The sequence below is a fragment of the Brassica napus genome, chromosome C8, assembly GCF_020379485.1.
Source record: "Brassica napus cultivar Da-Ae chromosome C8, Da-Ae, whole genome shotgun sequence".
Taxonomy (NCBI): domain Eukaryota; kingdom Viridiplantae; phylum Streptophyta; class Magnoliopsida; order Brassicales; family Brassicaceae; genus Brassica; species Brassica napus.
Window position 1 is genome coordinate 4821289 of NC_063451.1, and position 23074 is coordinate 4844362.

General features: G+C 40.0%; 1 protein-coding gene across 1 annotated transcript; it reads right to left on the reverse strand.

The window, feature by feature from the left end:
- Positions 1-11759: 11759 nt before the first annotated feature.
- On the reverse strand, positions 11760-12454 carry LOC106413785 (pathogenesis-related protein 1). Its single transcript, XM_013854529.3, is given in 2 exon segments — positions 11760-12225; positions 12228-12454. Coding segments are annotated over 2 exon segments (471 nt in total). The 5' UTR covers positions 12373-12454; the 3' UTR covers positions 11760-11899.
- Positions 12455-23074: the final 10620 nt, after the last annotated feature.

The following is a 23074-nucleotide window of genomic DNA, read 5'->3' on the forward strand; positions in this document are numbered from 1 at the left end:
TGAAGGAAGGAGACGACGAGCAACTTTCCAAATATCTGCCTTGCTTCTTTCATTGCAACCTCTTCTGAGAGTTTCGTCTTTAGCTATTGATCTCCTGCAAGTATGCTCCCACCATCAGCATATCATCCACAATATGATTTATAACACTCCCCCTTGGATGCCATAACCATACATAGATTGTAATACGCTTTGGATGTTGCCTCATTAAAACCTTACCAGGAAAACCCAGTGGGACAAAACCGTGGGGAAGGAAAAAGAGTACAACACGTATTACTCCCCCTGTTGTGATCATCACTGAAGATCTTTCAGTCTACGCATCCCAATTTGATGCGTGAGCTTCCTGAATTTAGAAGTCGGAAATGACTTGGTGAATAAATCAGCTGAGTTGTCGCTGGAACGTATTTGGACCACTTGGACCTCTCCAGCCTTTTGGAACTCGTGGGTGAAGAAGAACTTGGGAAAAATATGCTTTGTCCTGTCTCCTTTGATGTAGCCGTCTTTGATCTGAGCAATGCACGCAGCATTGTCCACATACATCACGGTCGGAGCATCTATGCTCTCGGCCATCCCACAATCTGATCGGACATGTTGGGTCATCGACCTCAACCAGACACACTCGCGGCTGGCCTCATGTATGGCCAATATTTCCTAGTGATTAGATGGAGTGGCCTCGATTGTCTGCTTCATGGAACGCCATGATATGGTCGTACCTCCATGTGTAAAGACATAACTTGTCTGTGATCGAGCATGATGTGGATCTGATAGATATCCTGCATCAGCAAATCCAACTAAACCATCTTTGTGATCGTTAGTATAAAATAGACCCAAGTCTTTCGTTCCTTGCAGGTAACGAAGAACATGTTTAATCCCATACAAGTGCCTTTGGGTCGGACAGGAGCTAAACCTAGATAGTAGGTTCACGGCAAAGCATATATCAGGCCATGTGTGACTTGCCAAATACATTAAAGCTCCTATAGCACTGAGATATGGCACTTCGTGACCAAGGACATCTTCATCGTCCATCTTGGGACGGAAGGGATCAGTGTCCAGGCCGAGGGACCTCACGACCATGGGACTGGACAGAGGATGATACTCGGCCATATTAAACCTCTTGAGTACCTTTTCTGTATATGACATTTGATGCACAAGGATTTTATCTCTTATGTACTCAAGTTGTAATCCCAAACAGAATTTTATTTTTCGTAGATCTTTCATTTCGAATTCTTTCATAAGATATTCGACTGTTTGGTAAATCTCTCCAGAGGTTCCTAGGATATTCAGATCAGCAACATATACTGCTATGATCACAAATCCTTTATTGTCGAATTTCTTTATGAAAATGCATGGACTGATCGGATCATTTCTATATCCTTCTTTCACTAGGTACTCACTTAGTCTATTGTACCACATTCGACCTAATAGTTTCAGTCCATAAAGAGATTTATTCAACTTAATGCAATGTTGTTCTCGAGAACTCTCTATGCTTTTCAATTCAATACCCTCTAGGAATTTCATGTAAATTTCATTATCCAGTGGACCATATAAATATGCTGTTACTACATCCATTAACCGCAAGTCTAAGTTTTCTCTTATGGCCAGACTTATCAGAAATCTAAAAGTAGTAGCATCCACGACAGGGGAATATGTTTCCTCATAATCGATTCCTGGTCTCTGTGAGAATCCTTGTGCAACAAATCGTGCCTTATATCTCACGACTTCACCATTTTCATTTCTCTTCCTCACAAAGACCCCTTTGTATCCAACTGGTTTTACATCAAATGGTGTTCGGATTATAGGGCCGAAAACACCTCTCTTCTTTAAAGAGTTTAACTCCACGTTTATAGCTTCTTTCCATTTGATCCAATCTGATCGTTGAGTGCACTCATAAATGGACGTGGGTTCATGATCCCCGTTTAAATCCATTAGTTCAAGTGCTACCTTGTATGCAAATATATCATCAATGTCGACATTCTTTTTGTTCCATTGTATCCCAGACAAGACAAAGTTTATTGAGATCTCATTATTATCAGGAACTTCAGTACCATGAAGCTTGGCGTCCCAAGCATCATTGTTTGGTACATCAGGGCCGGTCACATCTAGGGCATCAGGGTCGACCACGGCCGTGTCACGGGGTTTCGGATCGGCCGCGGCCGTGTCTCGGATATCATGACCCTCGGTTTCTATTTCAGCACCTTTCTTTGTTTTCCGAGGGTTCTTATCTTTGGAACCTATTGGTCTACCACGTTTCAAACGTTGTCTAGACTCTGTAGCAACTTGATTATGTCCTTCTTGAACATCAATTCTTATTGGTGCATTAGCAGCTGGTATATATGACTTAGTTACTCTTTTCGGATCAGCAAAGGAATCTGGCAATTGATTAGCTAGATTTTGTAAATGTATAATCTTTTGAACTTCTAGATCACATTCTAGAGCTCGAGGATCTTGCCAAGATATGGATGTGTGATTCCAAGTGATTTCTTTTACCATTTTACTGCTATCTCCCCCTAATATTGGAAGTTCAGATTCATTGAAATGACAATCCGCGTATCTGGCCTTAAACAAATCACCCATAGTTGGCTCGAGATACTTTAAAATCGTGGGGGAATCAAATCCAACATATATCCTCATCCTCCTTTGAGGTCCCATCTTTGTTCTCTGTGGTGGAGCAATTGGAACATAAACGGCACATCCGAATATCTTAAGATGGGAAATGTCTGGCTCATGACCCGTAAGCAATAGTGATGGGGAATATTTGTGTTCACTAGATGACCTGATGCGTATGAGCTCGGCTGCGTGTAGGACTCCCATGCAGAAACCGACAGTTTGATTTCATAAGCAACGGTCTAGCAATGAGTTGTATGCGTTTTATAAATGATTCGGCCAAGCCGTTCTATGTATGTACATGTGCCACGGAGTGTTCCACAGTTACCCCCATGGACATACAATAATCATTAAACGCTTGGGAAGTGAACTCACCAGCATTGTCAAGACGTATAGTCTTTAAAGGAAAATCTGGAAAATGAGCTCGTAATCGAATTATCTGAGCAAGCAATCTAGCAAATGCCAAGTTGCGGGTCGATAGGAGACAGACATGCGACCATCTAGTGGATGCATCAATGAGAACCATGAAATATCAAAATGTCCCACAAGGTGGGTGTATTGGTCCACATATGTCTCCTTGAATTCTTTCCAGAAAGTTTATCGTTTCCTTGGTGACTTTGACTGGTGATGGCCTAGAAATGAGTTTCCCTTGGGAACAAGCAACACACGTTAGGTGCTTAGGGAAAATTCGTTTCTCTTTAAGGGTATGGCCGTTTGTGTTCAGGATCAGTTTACGCATCATGGTCGAACCAAGATGGCCAAGCCGGTCGTGCCATAAAGTGAAGTTGTCGATTGCCTCTTTGTTAAAAGTGGTATTGGCCTCGATCATACGGACTTTAGCATGGTAAAGACCAGTAGATAGTGCAGGTATGGATTCTAAAACTTTCTTATGACCTTGGGCGTTTTCAATGATCTGAAGGAACTCTTTCTTTCCTTCGCCCTTGGTTTCAATATGAAAGCCATTCATTCGAATGTCTTTAAAGCTTAATAGACTTCTCTTAGAGTTGGGTGAATACAAGGCATCTGATATCTCAAGATTTGTACCCATAGGCAACAAGATATTGGCCTGGCCGTGACCCTCTATGAGACTAGCTATACCCGCAATGGTGGAGATGTTGGCATTTTTAAGGGTTAGGTTTATGAAGTATATCTTGTCTTTTAAGATCGTGTGGCTCGACCCACTGTCCACAACGAGTACATCCTTGTTCTCGTTCATTTCTTTAACTTAGATGATTTGTTGAAACCGGACCACCAAAGATTATGAACCGCGAGCTGCAACACAAACGGGAACGAACGCGAGCTATCCGCGAGCTGGACACTAGCTGATCGGGAACGCCTTGATCGTCGGGAACGCCTTGATCGTCGGGAACACGAACAGTATGCTTGCGCGCCAATCGCTATTGGCTTGCGGACGTCTGATCGGGAATGTGAGCTGTCCGGGATGCGGGCCGAGGCTAAGATCAGACTGAGATCGCCTGAAGCTGAGACGGGGGCGCGAGCTGGAACAGACGCGGGAACAAGAGACGCGATCGGGATTAGGGTTCGTCGGTTCGCCGGCTAGGGTTAGAGTTTTAGGGTTTTATCGATTTGGTTTCTTAGCTTAGAGATTTAGAGTTTCGTGTTGATAACGTGTTGTGAACTTAATGAATTAGAGTCTGTAAGTTCTTGTATTATTAATCATAACATAAAGTGCCCTTATATATGAGAATTACAAAGAGATAAAAGGAAAGACATAAATATGGAAAGTGTACAAATACAAGGAAAAGGAAACTAGGGTTTCCCCTTCTCTAAGCCGCTCTCTCTCTCTCTCTCTCTCTCTCTCTCTCTCTCTCTCTCTCTCTCTCTCCTGCGGCCACCTCTCTCTCTCATGCGGCCGCCTCTCTCTCTCTCTATGTATTGGGCTGGTTATGGACCGGACCGGTTATAGACCGGACCGGTTATAGACCGGACCGGTTATAGACCGGACCGGTTATGGACATCCACAATATGATTTATAACACAAAAAATATTTTCCAAAGTTTCCAAAGTTTTTTTATATATATGTTTAATGTTTCTTTTGAAATTAGAAGATACAAATTTAGTAGTATATCTAAAAAATTAAAGTTCTAAACCATAATTTATATAATTATCTTTTAAACTTTTTCTTTTAGCTTTTAGATTTAGTTTCTTCGAGCGTTCCATTTGCAAATGCTATTAGCCGATCCTGGCGTCCTATATGGACACTGAAACTCTGGCATTTTCTTAGGCATTGCGAGTTTGATGATTGTTATTATTAAGTTTTTGTTTTTAATTGTGAATTTTAAATATTAGTTATTTTAATGAAATATTAATATATTTATCTGTATTAATTTAAATTATAATTATTCTCTTTAATTTCTTTTTGAATAAAATTTTAAAATTATGTCTTAAATTCATTGATTTTTTTTTCTGTAGAAATTATTCATTGAAAATATTTCTAAAGAATTTTCGACAAAAATTCCTAAAATAATGCTACAAGAAAACATAATCTTAACGAGGGCGATTTTCCTCGTTAGTTCGTCGTAAAAGAGGCTTTACGACGAATTAGCGAGGAGACATGTTTGCTCGTTACTCATCCGTCGTAACACATATTTCCTCGCCAATTCGTCGTAACCTAGCGAGGAAAATATTTCGTCGTAAAGACGAAGTACATCATTTCGTCGTAAAGACCACGTAAATATTCCACGTAAGGAGGTCGCTATATTTCCTCGTAAATACCTCGAAACACATTCCTCGTAAACTACACGTAAATACCTTGAAAGTGTTTCCTCGCAAAATACACGTAACTACCACGAAAGCGTTTCCTCGTAAAATACTCGTTCAGCTTTCCTTGTCATTTCCTCGTAAATATTTTCTCGTAAAATACTCGTTTATTATTTCTCGTCAATTCCTCGTAAGGTTTCCACGTTAATAGGTCGTACATTAGCTACGAATTTACTTCGTATTTATTATTTTACATAATTTTAAAATATAATTAAAAAAATAATTTAAATTATTTAATTTATTAATAAAATTATAATTTAAAATAAAAATAAATCAATACGAAAATATTTTATATATAAATAATTTTTGAATTTATAATACAACAACCGGAAAAAAAAAGAACTAAGGGTCGTTCATCGCCTGGTAGAATTCATCACTCCTCCTCGCAACATCCGCCTTGTTATGTATGCCTGATGACTCGCCTCGAATGGGATGTTGTTGTCGCATGTTCCTCAACATGGACTCCCATTACGGATTTGTGGCCGCTATAACGTCCAAGAAGCCCTCGACTCCACCCATACGAGATTTTGTCGCGGCCAACTCGTTACGGAGCTCAGTGACTTCATCATCCCGTCGCTGACCATAAGACGATGTCGCTCTCGGAACATCGTTGACGGAACCTATCCCCAACTTCCGTCCTTTTTTTTAGGGACAACCTTAAAAACAAAAAATAAATATTGTTAGTAAATTTAAAGTTATATTAAATGAATAATAAAAAACTAAAATTTTTGAAAATTTACCTCCTCGTAAATCTGATCCACTTCAAGTGTGGATAAGGTGACGGGTAATCCGTCGGTAGACTGCTGGGTCAGCTGGGTCTGGCGGTCTTCAACCCGAGCAACCACGTCGTTGTAGATTTGCTTGGACTTGCCATCTACAAATACGCCCGCCTTGTTCTTGTGGGTCCACTCGTAAAGTTCCATAAGAGACGGGAGATGTCCCGTCTCTTTGGCGTAAAAAACATTTAAAAAAGTTAGAATAAAAATATATATAATAAAAAATTTATATAATAAAATATTTAATTACCATTTCCAAACGAACACCGGCGTGGGGTTTTTGGCCCGTAGTATGAAGCATCGGCCCGTTTCCGTGCTTATCGACCGTGTTACGGGAGTTAGAGCAAGCCTGAGCGATTCTAATGGAATCAGGAAGACGCCAATAACGGATGAGGCCATCCCACACATCCGTGGTGAGCTCAGCGGGTTTGCCACACTCATACCCCTTCACGATCCAGTCACCCTTCCAGTTGGATACCGTGTCCAACAAGCGAACTTTCGCCTTCGCGTTAAACTTCTTCCTCACCTTCTCAGTGATCCCCAAGGCCCAATTATATATTTGCTGTTGGAAAAAATAAATTAACAATTAGTTTTAATTTTTAGAAAGTATATATATAAATCATGAAAAAATTAAAGTATATATAATTAATTAATAGAAACTTACAGCGTAAATTTTGAACCACGTCTTTCTGACGTAGTGAGGCCTCTTACTCCAGTTCGGATGTGCCATGGAGAAGTTACCTTTGATCGTGTCGGTTACGTCCGATGCAAGACATCCGTCAACCCCCCACCTGGAAAATACAAATTTAAAATATAAATTATTTTTTTATGTTATAAAAGAATTTTAAACGAATTAAAAACAAAATTAATGCAACATACCACAAAGTTCCGTCCGGTCAGTCGGGGTCGATGACAGGTAAACCTTCTCTGCCTGGCAGACGGAGAATGTCCTCAACAATGTACTGCGAGTAAGGAGCACTCGGAGGCACCATCAAATCGGGATGAATATCGGCGGCCATCGGAGGTGCCATTGGAGGAGGCACAGGAGGAGGCATCGTCGGATGAGCCATCAGGGAAGGCACATGAGGAGCCGATGGTGCACTAGAAGAAGTAGACCCAGAGACTCTCTGAGTGTACTGAGTCTCGGGGACAGTCTCCTGACCCGAAGAACTGGGAGCTGAAGAAGAGGCCGGGTCTAAACGACTACCCGGCTCACCGAAGATCTCTCTGTAATGGGCAGTAAGTCTTCCTTTTCGAACCTGGGAAAAAAATTAAATTTTTAAAATTAACATCAATAGTATATTTCTTAACATTATCCACCTAATCAACACTAAATAACATAAAATCCGTAAACCTATCTAAATTCCCTATACTAACCACCTAATCTATCCTAAACTAACCAAATTAGAGAAGAATTAGAGAGGCTTACCATTGCTACGAAATAGAGAGGAAGTGGAGAGGAAGTAGAGAGGAAAGAAAGAGTGAGCGCTCGGGGGTATATATAAGATTACATATCATCGCAAATTCCTCGTAAGGTTACGACGAAATAGTGAGCAGTTACAAAGGCCCGTGTTTTTCTGTACGAGGAAATTGCGAGGAATCACAAAGGCCTGTGTTTTTATTTATGAGGTATTAACGACGATTTTGCTTACGTGGAATTAACGAGCCTTTCTTTCCTATAAATATACCCACAACTCTCATTCTAAAACCACACACAAACTCCCAAATCACACCCTTTCTCAAATCACATTCCTCAGCAAAATCCTATTCAAATTATAAATATTTGAAAAAAAAGAAAAGGAGAAGATATTAAAACTCATGTGGGCGAGACTTACGTATTATAATTGCTGGAAGTCTTGCTACATGTGAATCTGGTATCTTTCTCTTTTTTTCTTTTTTTTGCTAGTTTTTACACTACGAGGTATTTACGACGATTTCTGCTTACGTGGTATTAACGAGTTTTTCTTTAAATCCTTTTACGTGGTGTTTTACGATGATTTCTGCTTACGTGGTGTTTACGACGATTTCTGCTTACGTGGAATTAACGAGTGTTTTTTTAAAACTTTTTACGTGGTGTTTACGACGATTTCTGCTTACGTGGAATTAACGAGTGTTATGTTTAAATCCCTAAAATCCCAAACCCGAAATTCGAAACCCCAAACCCCATATTCCTTATTTTCTACTTCATATATTCCAAACCCCATCTTTATTTTTAAATATCGTCGTTATTTCCTCGTTGGCTTACGTGGTATTTACGACGATTTTGCATATGTGGTATTTACGACGATTTCATCCTACGTGGTCTTTACGACGATTTTGCATACGTGGTATTTAGTACGATGTGAAGTGAGAAACTTCTTCCGTCAAACTTCCAGCAATTATAGAACCTTCAACTTTGGCGAGGTTCTTTGCTTTTCCCTTCAAATATTTCATGGCTCGCTCATACTGATACATCCATCCGTAATGTACAGGTCCAGCTAGATGCTCCATGATGTCAAAAAATCCAGGAGGAAATATCTTCTCCAAGTTGCATAATAAGATGGGAATGTTCTCCTGAAGCTGTTCCACAACTTCTTCTTTAAGAGTGCGTGTGCTCAGATCCCTGAAAAATGCTCCAATGCCTTTTATATTCCAAAAAAAATTAAACACATTGTTAGTCATATATTATTTTGCAAATTAGACCGTTATAAAATTATTGTGATATAATACACTACGTACCTGCAAGTGATTCATGTACGTTTGTTGGAAGTAGCTCCACAAATGCAAAGGGCAGTAGTCGTTGCATAAAGACATGACAATCATGACTCTTCATCCCGGAGAACTTTTGACCCTTTTCAACACATCTAGAGAGATTCGAAACATACCCATCAGGGAACTTCACTTCTGATGCTACCCAGATGAACAACACCGACTTTTTTTCTAAAGATAATCTGAATATCAGAACGAGAACTTGTCCATTGCTTTTAATATGTAACTCGCTTCTTGAGCAAATATTCGGCAAGTCCAACCTCGATTTTATGTTGTCTTTTGTCTTCCCTGGGACATTCAATATTGTATTCATGATGTTCTCAAAGAAATTCTTCTCTATATGCATCACATCGAGGTTGTGGCGCAGAAGAAGATCCTTCCAATATGGCAACTCCCAAAATATACTCTTCTTGTGCCAGTTGTGATGAACACCGTAAGAATCCGGCATATTACGAGGGACATGCCAATTACCAACCCAACTAACTGTTTCGTTAGCTTCGTAGTAGTCGATTTGCGCTTCAATTTGTTCTCCAGTTAGATATGGAGGAGGAGTGTCTCTCACAACCCTTTTTTGCCTACACAAATTCTTGTTTCTTCGGTAAGGATGGCCAATGGGAAGAAATCGACGGTGACAATCAAACCAACTTGTCTTCCTACCATTCTTCAGTTGAAACGCATTTGTCGTTCCATTACAATATGGACAAACTAATCTCCCATGTGTAGTCCATCCAGACAACATCCCATAGGCAGGAAAATCACTTATGGTCCACAAAAGCATCGCTCGCATCGTAAAATTCGTCTTCGTTGAACAGTCATACGTCCTCACCCCTGTGACCACAAACCTTTCAACTCTTTTATCAGTGGTTGTAGGAAAACATCCAGGGACATTTTTGGATGGTTCGGACCAGGTATTAATATAGTCAAGAATAGCAATTCCCGTTGCCTGCACATCTCCGGTGGCAGGTTGTATGGTGTAAGAAAGACTGGCCACAATGAATATTGTCTCCCTGACATTTCGAACGGACTAAATCCATCTGTGCATAGTCCGAGATACACATTCCGGCTATTGCTAGCGAAATCTGGATGTACTTTGTTGAAATGTTTCCAGGCTCTTGCATCTGATGGATGAGTCATCTCACCATCCGTCTGAGTATGCTCGGTATGCCATCTCATCTTTCCAGAAGTCTACTCTGATTGATACAATCTTTTCAATCTGTCTGTAATTGGTAGGTACCACATCCTTTGGTACGGTACCCTATTACGTCCCCGTCCTTGCGGCTTGAATCGTGGCTTCTTGCAGAATCGACATTCTTCTAGCTTCTCATCATCTCCCCAATAGATCATGTAGTTCTCGATGCAAACATCTATCATCTCCGAAGGCAACCCAAGACTATAAACCAGTTTCTGAATCTCATAATAAGAATCAGCAGACACATTGTCTTCCGGAAAATACTCTTTAAACAAGTCCGTCCATTCGTTCATGCAACTTTCAGGTAGATTGTGATCAGTTTTAATATTTATCATTCTAGCAGCTAACGACAATTAGAGAGACCTTCTCTACAACCACTGTAAAGTGGTTGATTCGCCGCGTTTAACATTTCGTAAAACTTTTTTGCATCTATATTAGGTTCTTCATCTTCATCATGAGCTACAAATGCATCAGCTACCATATCATGAACCCTATCATAATCTACCATCTCCTCCTGATGGTAACTATGTTTCATTATGCAAATGATGATCAACTGGTTCTTTTTCCTGAAAATTGCTATTACTACTAGTAGCTTCGTTCTGATCATAATTAAAACCTTATCCATGTTGAAACCAGATATAGTAATTTGGCGTGAAACCTCTATTTATTAAATGCTTCCAAACATTTTCACGGTTTGCCAGTTTCGAATTGTTGCATTTCCGACAAGGACAGAACATCTTACCACTTTCTTGGGCGAGCGGTGTTGAATCTGCTTGATGCATAAATGTCTCCATGCCCGCAAGGTATTCTTTTATCACTCTCCCGTTAGCATCTCTATGCATATACATCTACTTCCGCAACTCGTAGATAGTCCCGGAGCCAGCCATTTTTTTTCTTTCACGTTTTTTGTTGTTGGTGTGGTTAAAATGATGTTCAAACATCCATATTTATAGGAAATTTCGAATCTAGTAGTTGTAATTTTCCTATGAATTTACGACGAAAATTCATTAGGTGGGAAAAAAAAAACGTGTAACACCTACAAAGTTGGTGGATTCAAAATTTCCTCGCTAAATACACGTAAACTATTTCCTCGTAAATAACACGCGAAGTTTACGTCGTATTTACGTGGAAATAGTATTTCCTCGTAAAATACTCGTCAAATTACATCTACTTTACGACGAAACGCTTTTATCGTTACTTTACGAGGAAATAACGATGACATTAGTTTTCCACGTAAGTTCCTCGTAAAATCGACGTAAATTTACGAAGATTATTTTTCCTCGTAAATTTTCCTCGTTAAGCATGTGTTTTCTTGTAGTGTAACGTTCATTAGGACTCATTGGGAATTTTCCCGATGGATTGCCGGTGGAATTTTTCAACCACTTGTTTGTCATGAATTCGTCAGGAAAACAACTGTCAGAATTTTTTTTCCGACCATATAGATCCGATATTTGCCTGAAATTGCATCTTCTCTTTTGTACAGTTCTTTATAAGTGAGTTCAATTTTCTGTGTTCTAACACTTAAGGAAATTAACTGTTCTAGAAACCCCCATTAATATTTTCTAATAAAAATCTTATCTCGGAACGTTGGTTACGGTACAAGTGGACCACACAGTTTTATCCTGCTCTTTAGGTGGGGTCTTTATGTGAATAGACGTATCGTGGACAAGGCAACCGAAATACTAATATTTTATAATTAGTTATACAGATCCTGGATATTATGCTCCATATACCTGGGAATATGTATACAATACACGTCCTATATGCATGCGCTTATGTTATGTACCTGTACGCATAATAACTTTTAGTAAGGCCTCTCGTTTACACAGTTTCCCTGTGGATCATAATTGCAAGAGATGACGGTTCCGCCATTGCTACACCTCGCTTTGGCACATCCAAGCCTCACCGTATTTCTCCAAACAACCTGCATATAGTGACCACAAACTCCATTGCAAGTGTTCGAAGCATAGTTGTAGTTAGCCTTCTCCTTAACCCAAAGCTCAACAGCAACGACCCCTGAAAAGTCGCCGCTACCCATGGCCAAGTTTTCCCCGTAAGGCCCACCGGAGTGTTTGAGAATGCAGTGGCCACTTAGCTGGTCAACGTAGCCCTGAGCGAAGGCTGCAACTATATGGGGCCTACTCCCACCGCTGCTCGTGCTTGGTTGTGAGCATCTAGATAGTCTTGTGGGCTGTCTTGAGCCTTCGTGGGAAGAAAAAGAGCTCCTACAAGGGCTACCAAGATTAGTTGACGTCGGGAATAGATCACGACCTTCATTTTCTTTGTTTATAATGGCTATTTGGATCTTTAGTTTATTTAGAGACTCGAAAACTAGCTAGCGTCTTGGGAACCAACCGTTAAAGATAAGCATTCTTTGATTGATACATTTTGGAATGTACTGCTCATATATATATATATATATATATATGTTAAAGTTCTGCTTTTTTTAAGTTCTGTTTTCTTCAAGTAAAATTTAGAGTTTGGATTTTGGAAGAACAAATTTTCTTTCTTTTTTTGTTTATGAAATTATTTTCTTTGATCGGCATTTTAATTTTAAGGGGGAACCAAATATAACTCAAAACTTAATTTTAAATACAAAATTATACCCAAACTTGAATCAATTGCAAAACTAACCTAAAAGCCTTATGAAATTACAGTCAACCCGTTATGACCAAACAAAAAACCAAAACTTATTTTTACGAATATAGCCCCGGAAAGTCTTCTGAGTCTTCTCAGATAATATAAGTCGTCTGGAAGACGTCTAGAGAAGTCTTTTGGTATAGTTGATCTTTTCTTTTGTTCTCACCGCCGGTAATCTCTCATTTTACGACAAATCTCGTTTCTCCTTCATCCCAAAGAGTAGTTTAGTAGATTAAACTAACCATCAGCTTCCTTTTTCCAGTTCTAAACCGCACTTCGTGAACTCCGCCACCGGTAAGTTCTTCCTCTTTGTTGTCGAGTTCAATTTTATGACTTATGGCGTTTAAAACGCCGTGAAACCCTAAAAGTTGTAGTCTTGATTCTTCTTTCCCGTCATTTTTTGCAGATCTGTAACCACTGGTGTTGTTGGCGACCATAACTTATCCGACTGTAAGTCATCCATTTTTTCTATTTATTCATGTTTCTCTCCAGATCTGCATGGTTAACACGATTTTCAGATCTGTAAGAGGTCGGTACTAGTAATGTTTCACTGGAAGACTTCCCAGAAGACTCAGAAGAACATTACTAAAGTCGATCTCTTACAGATCTGGAAGACTTCCCAGAAGACTCAGTAGAACATTACAAAAGTCGATCTCTTACAGATCTGAAAATCGTGTTAAGCTTACAGATTTGACGTTTTTTGTAGTATTCTACTGAAAAAACACTCTAGTGTAAAACTTCGTAGAAGACTTCCAGAAAGTAATCTGAGAAGTCTCACTAAAACTTACATGCAAGTCTTCCAGTACAGGAATTTAGGATAGTACGTTTGGTTTGTGTTTGAGATGTTGGATTTTGATTATTTTGCAGACCGGAAAATGAATTTACCAGAACTCCCACGGAGGATATATACATTAGAGGAAGAGCCCCATTCACTCAAAAGCATTTCGTATCATACTTATGACCTGAAGTTGCTTACTACTTTTAGGCAAGCTCTACATGCTGACGAATATGAGGAGCTGAAGGACTCAAAGTTGGGCGTGTTCATCAAGTTCAAGGAGTTGAATTTTTGTTGGGCATCAAGGCTTGTTCATTACATGCTCAGTTTCCAGCTTAACATCAAGAAGAAGTATGAGCTTTGGAGTCTTGTTGGTCCAGAAAAAGTGAGATTTTCACTGAATGAGTTTGAACACCTCACTTGTCTGAACTGCGATTACATAGAGGACCTGGAAAATCCAAGGCCTGAGATTACGAAGGAGATGGCTTCTTTCTGGGAGATGGTGGTTGTTGATGTCGATGCTGGTCCAACTTCTGAACAGATAATACCAACATGTGGGAGATGTGAAGATTGGTCTCGGGAAGATCGCATGCGGCTCGAATACCTTGCGATCTTCACTGGATTCATTGAAGGTAGAAAGTACTCAACCTCTACACAGGCTAGACTTGCAAGGCTATTGATGGATTTAGAAGTATTTGAGAATTATCCATGGGGAGAATGGCGTTTAAGGTGCTGATGGACTCTCTGAAGGGAAACTAATTGACAAAGACCTACACTGTTGATGGGTTTATACAAGTTATCCAGGTGTGGGTCTACTATGCTCTGCCAGAATTGGCTGCTAATTATGGGAAACCCTTGCCAAACAGACCGTCTCCACCGTTGCTGGCTTATAAGGGTGGCAAAGGATGCAGATTTTTTAAAGAGGCTATCATCAGACAGGTATTTTAAATATATGTCCCTAAGACTTTACGCAATAGACTTATATAGTAAAGTCGTCTGAGATGTCTTCCATAAAAGACTTCCCAGAAGACTTAAGTATAAGTCGTCTACGAAGTCTTCTTTCAGAAGACTACTCAGACTTCCTTGTTAATTCGTGAAATATTTAAGCTGATACTTTTTATTTAATTACTACAGACAAGCGTGATCAACTCTGTTCAGAAAGACTTTGGTGAAATGTTTCCAGAATAGGACTTTTATGTAGAGGATCCGGCCGCGGAGAACATAATTAAAGTCATGTGTAATGCGAACCCTAAATGGAAGTGGACCATGAATTGTTGGGAAGTCGCTGGTACTAACCCATGGGTCAATCCGGTGAATCCTGTGAAGGAAGAAGATAGTGGAAGACCCTGGAAGAAAGCTCGTATAGAGGCTCTTAAAGAGGCTCGTTGTGGGAACCGAATTTCGCACTGTCGATTTCCGTAATCAGAAGAAAGTCAAGAAACCCTAACTTTCCTTCAGGTCCCGGATTCTCTGCGAGAGCCAACGGCAAGTGACCGAATAAATGCGGAAAATATATAAAGACAATAAACGAGTTTAGAAAAGTTGATCTTATTTCGAATCCGTGTAAGAGCGTTGCGATCTTTACAAAAGATGATAAAAGCTTTGGCCGCAAGAGCTGTCAGCGAGTTACATAGTTTTAGCAACCTAAAACCTTAAACCTAGTTGACTCACAGCTCGATAACAAAAATGATACGAAAAAGGTTTTGGTTGATTTCAGACTGAACCTTATGAAAGGCTGCCTACGTACCCCTTTCAAGGATCAAGCTGAACATAGTACGATTGAATGAGTAGAACAAGAGATCGAACCGCCTTTGCGAGTTCGTCTAGTAATCGAGTGCCAGTAATAGAAACAGAACATGTCAAGAATAATGCCTAAAGTTTCTAAGTGCAGAGCGTTCTAAGTGTAAAAAGAATTGTGTTCCTGCATCTTTGACCTGGACATCCTTATATACTCCTCTAGAGGCGGTTTGCTCTATCCCTTTCTGCCATAGGTAGACTTTATCACTTCGCGGAAATATTCCATTTTTCTTTGACCTTTGTATTTATTTTTCGGAAGCTTCACATTTATCCTCCGAACTTGACATTTATCTTCTCCTGCATAACAAAAGATAAACCATCATAACGATTGGGCTTGATTTCGTATAAAATCGTAAGTGGGCTCTTAGCCGCGTTCTGGACCCTTTCGGGCCGTTTTCCAACTTAGGCGTTTTTACGATTTTATAAAAAGAGCACTTTTGAAACGACGTCGATTCCGATGAACATTCAAATTCCTCGTATAGCGTAGGTAATTCGAGGTGTTCAGCTAACCGCTGACGTTTTATACAATCAATCCAAATGTTGCTCGAGAGAACGAGTTATTGCTGTTTTTAAATCGTAAAGTTCCAACGGTGACTCTGATCGACATGAAACAAGAGCAGGTTCGATCTAATCCCGAAGGGGGGAGATACGAGGATGGGACGAAGGCAGGCTGATTGATCCAACTCGCCGAACGGGCGAGTTGGATGGCTTGCTCGATCCAACTCACCCGTTCGGCGAGTTGGACTGATCCAACTCGCCGAACGGGTGAGTTGGTCGGTGCATCCTGTCCAACTCGCCCCTTCGGCGAGTTGGACGATGGGTGTTTTGCTGTCCGGGATCCGTTTTCCGAGGGTTTGAGTAACCTTTCTCGAAGACTTATCGTGTGAATCCTTTTTGGAATTGTTAAGAAACTCGATTTAGGTGTTCCTGCTTCTCTTATGTTTTGAATTTTATCTCTCTTTTTCAAAGAGGACATTTCCGGGGAAGTTTCCGACGTTGATTCTGTCGTAACTGATTTTGACCCCAACAGTTAGCCTCCCAGCTCGCTAGAACTTTTGCGATGTTCTTGTGAGCGGTTAGGTAGGTCATGTAAGTTAGGCGGAACTAATGGTCGAAAGTGGCCTGTTCACTCTACTAAAAATAGAGTGAAATAAGATTAGGGGGGAGCCTTGTAAAGGCTGCCTACGTACCCTTGTCGAAGGGATCAAGCCTTTCATAGTTCGTCCCGGAGTTGAGTTTCTTACAACCTGTTTTCCAGTTAGACCTTTACGGTCTAGTTATGTGTCGTGTAGATGTAATTAAGCATGTTGTTGCTGATGACATTTTATTTTGGACCTTTTTCGGCCTCGTGATTGTCCTCGTAGGCTGTTTTCTTTAAGGAGGTTATTTCCTTTTAAAAACATATAGAGAGGCCATACGCGTTGATGAGAGAAAGAGTGTGAGTTGTCTTTCATTTCTGACTCTGCGGATCGTGATACTTGTCGTTTCATAAGATGAGAACGTCCGAAGACTTGTGTTCGAGAAGTCTCATAAACACGCAAATATCGACGAAGGGACATGTTTTAGGATCTCGTATCTTTGATATCATGCCTTGAGATGTTGAAGACCAGTGTGCTGAGTTTAGGGCAAGACCTAGGGTTAGTTCTGGTTTTAGGGTGTGCGATGACTAACTCGGCTTACGTATCCCGTTGCAGTTTCAACCTGATTCCATACCGATTTATAGTCCGCTATAGGTTCTCAGCTTATACGACTTGTTAATCTCACTCAAATTACCCTAAACTGTTAATCTTCACTCAAATTACCCTAAAGAGTGAATTTACTCTCTCAAATAAGATGTTCAACTGCAGTACTTAGAAATCGAATCCACAAGGAGCTAGGGAACCTAATAAATCTAATGAAATTTGTTAAGTTGGATGGTTTAATGATTAAAATGTAAATTTGCAGTTTTGTTGAGCAAGTAATTGCTCGATTGATTGGTTGAGGTTTTGGTGCTTAAAAGGATATAGCTAGACTTAGGGTTTTTATTCAGGAAACTTGTGATTATAATCCTACAGATGCCTAATGAGTTGCATGCATGATAATGTAAAGCTCAACTACTAAATCAACAAGTCAATCAGCTATCGCATGTCTGGACTTGTCTATTAACTAGATCTAATGACCCAAACAAATGTGTTCGATCAATAGCAGTGTCGATCGATGATCCTATAGGGATATCGATCGATACACCTTTCACTCTGTTGATCGATTATTCAGTATTAATATCGATCGACGCGCTTCTAGTTAAATTTTATGCCCGGTTTGAATGATGCTTACTAAGCTCACTAGATCAGCTCTCGCCTTACTCTTAGCAAGAAAATTAGCTCAGTTAGAATGGTTTCAGGATGAGAATGAAGCTATCGCTTTTATCTAACAATCCTAGGGTAAGTTCTAGGTAGCTAATCTAAAATCAGACATTAATGACAATCCTAATAATTATTATCACAACTCAGCAATCTATAGTTGTGGCTAATCCCTCATAACCTATTTAAACCCTAAAATCTAACAATGGAACTACTCAGACATGGCCAAACAATTCATAACATCAATTAGGTAAGAAAACTTCATTAGAATAGTAAATAGATATTAATGGAGTTCCAATCACAAACGTAACTTTGGATCTTCTCTTCAATCTATCAAAATCCTAAAAACCTTTGCTGATAATAACCTAAGGAGTGATTTATACTCTCACAAATAAGAGGTCGAGTTGTAGTACTTAGGAATCAAATTCACAGGGAGCTAGAGAATCTAATGGATCTAATATGATTTGTTAAGTAGGAAGTTTTTAAGATTTAAAATGTAAATTTACAGTTTTGGTTGAGCAAGTAATTTCTCAATTGATTGGTTGAGTTTTTGGTGTTTAAAAGGAAATAGCTAGACTTAGGGTTTCTATTCAGGAAACTTGGAATTATAATCCTACGGATGCCTAATGAGTTGCATGCATGATAATGTAAAGCTCAACTGTCAATTCAACAAGTCCATCAGCTATCGCATATTTGAACTTGTCTATTAACTAGATCTAATGACCCAAAAAAATGTGTTCAAATAATAGCAGTGTCGATCGATAATCCTATAGGGATATCGGCCGATACACCTTTCGCTCTGTCGATCGATTATTCAATATAAATATCGATCGACGCGCTTCTAGTTAATCTTTGTGTGCGGTTTGAATGAGCTTACTAAGCTCACTAGATGAGCTCTCGCCTTACTCTTAGCAAGAAACTTAGCTCAGTTAGAATATTTTCAGGATAAGAATGAAGCTCTCGCTTTTATCCATCAATCCTAGGGCAAGTTCTAGGTAGCTAATCTAGAAACATGCATTAATGAACAATCCCAATGACAATTACCACAACTCAACAATATATAGTTGGGGCTAATCTCTCATAACCTATTTAAACCTTAAATCTAACAGTGAAACTACTCAGACATGGCCAAGCAATTAATGAAATCAATTAGGTTAGAAAACTTCATAGAATAGTAAAATAGATATTAATGGAGTTCAAATCACTAATTATAACTTTGGATATTCTCTCCAATCTATCATAATCCTAAAAACTTTTACTGAAAGTAATAAAACTAAAAACACAGAAAAGCACATTTTGCCTCTAACATGGTGACAAAGTTTATATACTTAGGTTAAAACTCGTCAGGGGTAATCTTGCAAATTGGTGAAGACTTGGGCTTCAAGTCGGCTGTGACCAAACGGGATTTCTGCACGCGTCGCTGTCGATCGATGTCCAAGTGTGAACATCAATCGATATTCCTCTCCTAATATCGACCAATGGTCAAGCTCGATGGTCATCTCGGGTGATTTCTCCACTCCAAAATGCTCCAAAATCATAACTTATCCTCAAATCACTTATGATCTTATAAATATAATAAATAGACTCTATCAAAAGATAATAGATAGTAAAAACACCTATAAACCATGGACGAAAATGGGTCAAATCCATGGTCTATCAACTCCCCCACTTACCCTTTTGCTTGTCCTCAAGCAAAACAAACAGACAGTCTCTCTGAAAGAGGTTTGAAAACAGCAGAGACTCACATGATTTAAAACTTAGAAGTCCTAATCATAAAAGCACTTCATACCATATCCTAGCTTAACAACCAAATTCATCTAGCCAACAACTTAGCAAATCTTGTCTGACATTCCCCTCTACCAACCTCATTTCTTAGCATAAATAAAAGTGTAGGCTTTACCTTGGGAGTACCGATCACAGGATGCAAGGAATTTCAAAAAAGTATCTGGACTTGCAGGTAAACATTAGTTCATATCCTCTCTCTCTACTAATTTCTCTCCTGATCAAAATCTGCTTAATTTGCAAGATCATTGACCAAGATTAGACAGACTTCCATGAATCAAGCCTTAATGGTGGTTGCCACCAAGTCATGTTTACTTCTTTTTGACCTATATCCTAGGATTATTTGTGAAGCAAGCCTTAACGGTTGTAGCCACCAAGTCATGTTATAATCCTTTACCTATAAAATTCATATGAAGCGAGCCTTAATGGTTGTAGCCACCAAGTCCTGTTCGAATTCCTTCCAAAATAAATCTCTAATATATATAAAAATAAATATTATTATTTTTATTTTATATATATATATATTTTATCTATATTTCAAAAATAGAGAGAGAGGATGATAAATCTATCTACACAAGGCTTTACCTTCCAGACTTGCTTGAAGAATCTGATCCCATGTATACCAAGCCCCAAGACAAGCAGTTGTGTCAAGTTTAGTGTTGAATGCCAGCTTTGATTCCTTCAAACAATCTCAGCAAGTGTAACATAGTTGACAGGTTGATCCACTTTAGTATCTTTAGTACTATCTGCAATCAGTAAGTCTAGAATGGTGTTAAAGAGTTGTTAGATAACAAGAAAAAATCTAATAAGTTCATTATCCCCATCTTGACTCAATAAAAAATTTATGTTTGAAAATATATTTTTATAATTCATAAGTAAACTAATATCAGTAAACTCCCCCAGACTTAAACTACACTGTCCCCAGTGTAAATTCAGTCGGAGTTATGGTGATAATAAATCATAAGTACTCAATGTAACAAGTTAGAACGATATACCAGACCGGAATGGATGTCGACCGATGTAAGGATGGTGATCTCGGTCGATGCAGATGCTGTCCTGTCGATCGATGTCGACAGTGTCTCATCGGTCGATACTAAGGGCAATCGTCTACTCAGATCTGTTTTTCTTCTTTTTTATTTTATTTTTATGACCTGCAATAAATAAAAGCCAACATAAATAATATATTAATAAAAACTAAATAAATATTACCTAATAGTGGGTTGCCTCCCACTGAGCGCTTTGTTATAGTCATTTAGCTTGACTTTTGAGGTGATTGGGCTAGTGATGTTGAAAGTTGGCACTTGTTGGGAAACAAGACTCCATATCTTCCTTGCGCTTGTTGAACCATGTACCAGTGAAGTCTCTCATTGCTTCATCTCATCTGCGCCATTTGTCCTTCATTATTGTAGTTGCATCTTCTATCTTCATTAAGATGACCTTGGAGACAATAGTACCCGCCGGAGGATAAACATGATCATTGGAGAATCGCAATTCTACCGCGACTCTGTTTCGTCCATCAAGGCCTACGGAAGAAAGGCGGAAACAAGTTTTAACTGGACGACTCGGTCCCTGACCGACAACGCTCCAAATGATACGATTGTTTTCGAGGAGGAGGAAACCGCCGGACTCGATAAACCTCACTGCGACCCGCTGGTCATCGACTTGGTGATTCAAGACCTCGAAGTTGGAAGAATCTTCATCGACACAGGCAGCATGGTCAACGTCATTTTTCGTGACACTCTCCGGAGAATGAACATCAAACTCGGGGAAATCATCCCGGAACCAAAACCACTGACTGGTTTTTCGGGCACAACATCAATGACCCTCGGATCGATCAAACTTCTGGTCATGGCAAGGGAAGTCACGAAAATCGTTGACTTCGCCGTAGTCGATAACCCAGCCATCTATAATGTTATCATGGGAACCCCATGGATCAACGCAATGAAGGCGGTACCGTCGACTTACCACCTTAGCATCAAGTTCCCAACACCAATCGGAACAGCAGTAATCTGGGGATGCCAGAAACAATCTAGGCTCTGCTTTTTGGCCGAGAATAAGCTACAACAAACACGGAACACCCCTGCGGTTAGCCCAAAACGAGTCAAGAAAACTCAGAGTACTCCCGAAGGTTCCACAAAGAGCAATTCTGAATCACTCGCCCAGGAAACAGCTCCGGACAGCGACGCGATACCGGAGTCCATCGCCCTACCAGCGGAAACCCCAACTCACGAAACGGCCGCCGATTTAACTAAAGCCTCAACGGCCGAAGTAACAGAAATGGCCCTATCCAACGAGTAGGAACGCCCGCAACAACAAAACAGAACTACGAGATGGGTTGATCCTCGAAAGAGGTACGTAGGCAGCTTGTCCTATTGACAAGTTCAGCTATCCCCCTCTCCCAAAATGGGGGGGGGGAGTGGGTACGTATACTCGTATACTCCCACAAAGTTTGGAATATCCACACATATACTCGATATTTTCAAAACTTTTCCAATAAAACTCATTTTATTACGGTATCCCGATTCACTTGCAATAAGCCACAACAATCGGAGATTAACCTGAGAAACACCCAAGACAAGGGTCTCCAAACACGCATACCTTTCAAGCAGTCCTTGGATGGGAACAAACTTAAACAACAATCACTGCGTATCAATGGTCAAGCAAGACCAAATACATCTTCTCTAAAAACGAAGATCGTAACTTTCTCACCACAAAGGATATACCTTTCGGAAAAAGCGAGACGTCGTAAATATTTTCGAAAGATATTATCCAAACACACGGTCCGTCCGCGACTCTAAAAATTTCCCGTCGATTGGCCCCGACAAACAAACCCAAAACGTTCTCAAAAAGAACTCGTAGTCTAACCTTTCGTAAAAGTAAAGGTTCTCTTACATCCGACGAGGATAACATAGCGCGCTATACAAGAAATCCGAAATTTTGGTCAGCACTCCAGACGGTCTCTAGAGAGTGCTCAGTTCGTTTCATACAAGTCATATAAGCCGGTGCCAAGTCGCGGACTTTAAATCAGAAAGAACCAGGTGGAAATCGCCCACAGGCAAAACGAGAGCCGATCAGTCGTCGCACAGCCTTAGAGCCGAAAGTAAACCTAGGTCTTGCCCTAAATCCAGTCCTACTGGTCCACTAACATCTCAAGACATGATACGAGATCTTAAAAACATGTCCCATCATCTATATCTAATACGCTCACGAAAATTCGCGAAACTCTTAAACGTTTCCAAATGCCCTCGTTCAGTAAGAGCAAACGAACAAGACGATAAACTAAGAGTTAAGATACGAAGTGACTACTCGTATATTTCCCTCACACTTGGCAGAAGTATAAACTAAAACGCACAGAATGTCAATCATTCATCATATATATAGAAGCCGCAAAAAACGGCTAGGACCCAAAGCCACCAAACGGCCGGTCTCAAACACATAGTTCACATAGCCTCGCAAGGCCATAACACACATAAATCGAATACGGCCACACTCGGCCTAGATACATCAAACCTCGAAATAGAACTAAGGAAAATAATTCCAGCAATCCTCAAAGCTCGAAGTCGAGGAACTCGGACATGGAGATCCCGAACGAGCTCACGGAATGATCCACGTCTCCGTCCGCAACTCCGGCACCTTCATCACCGAC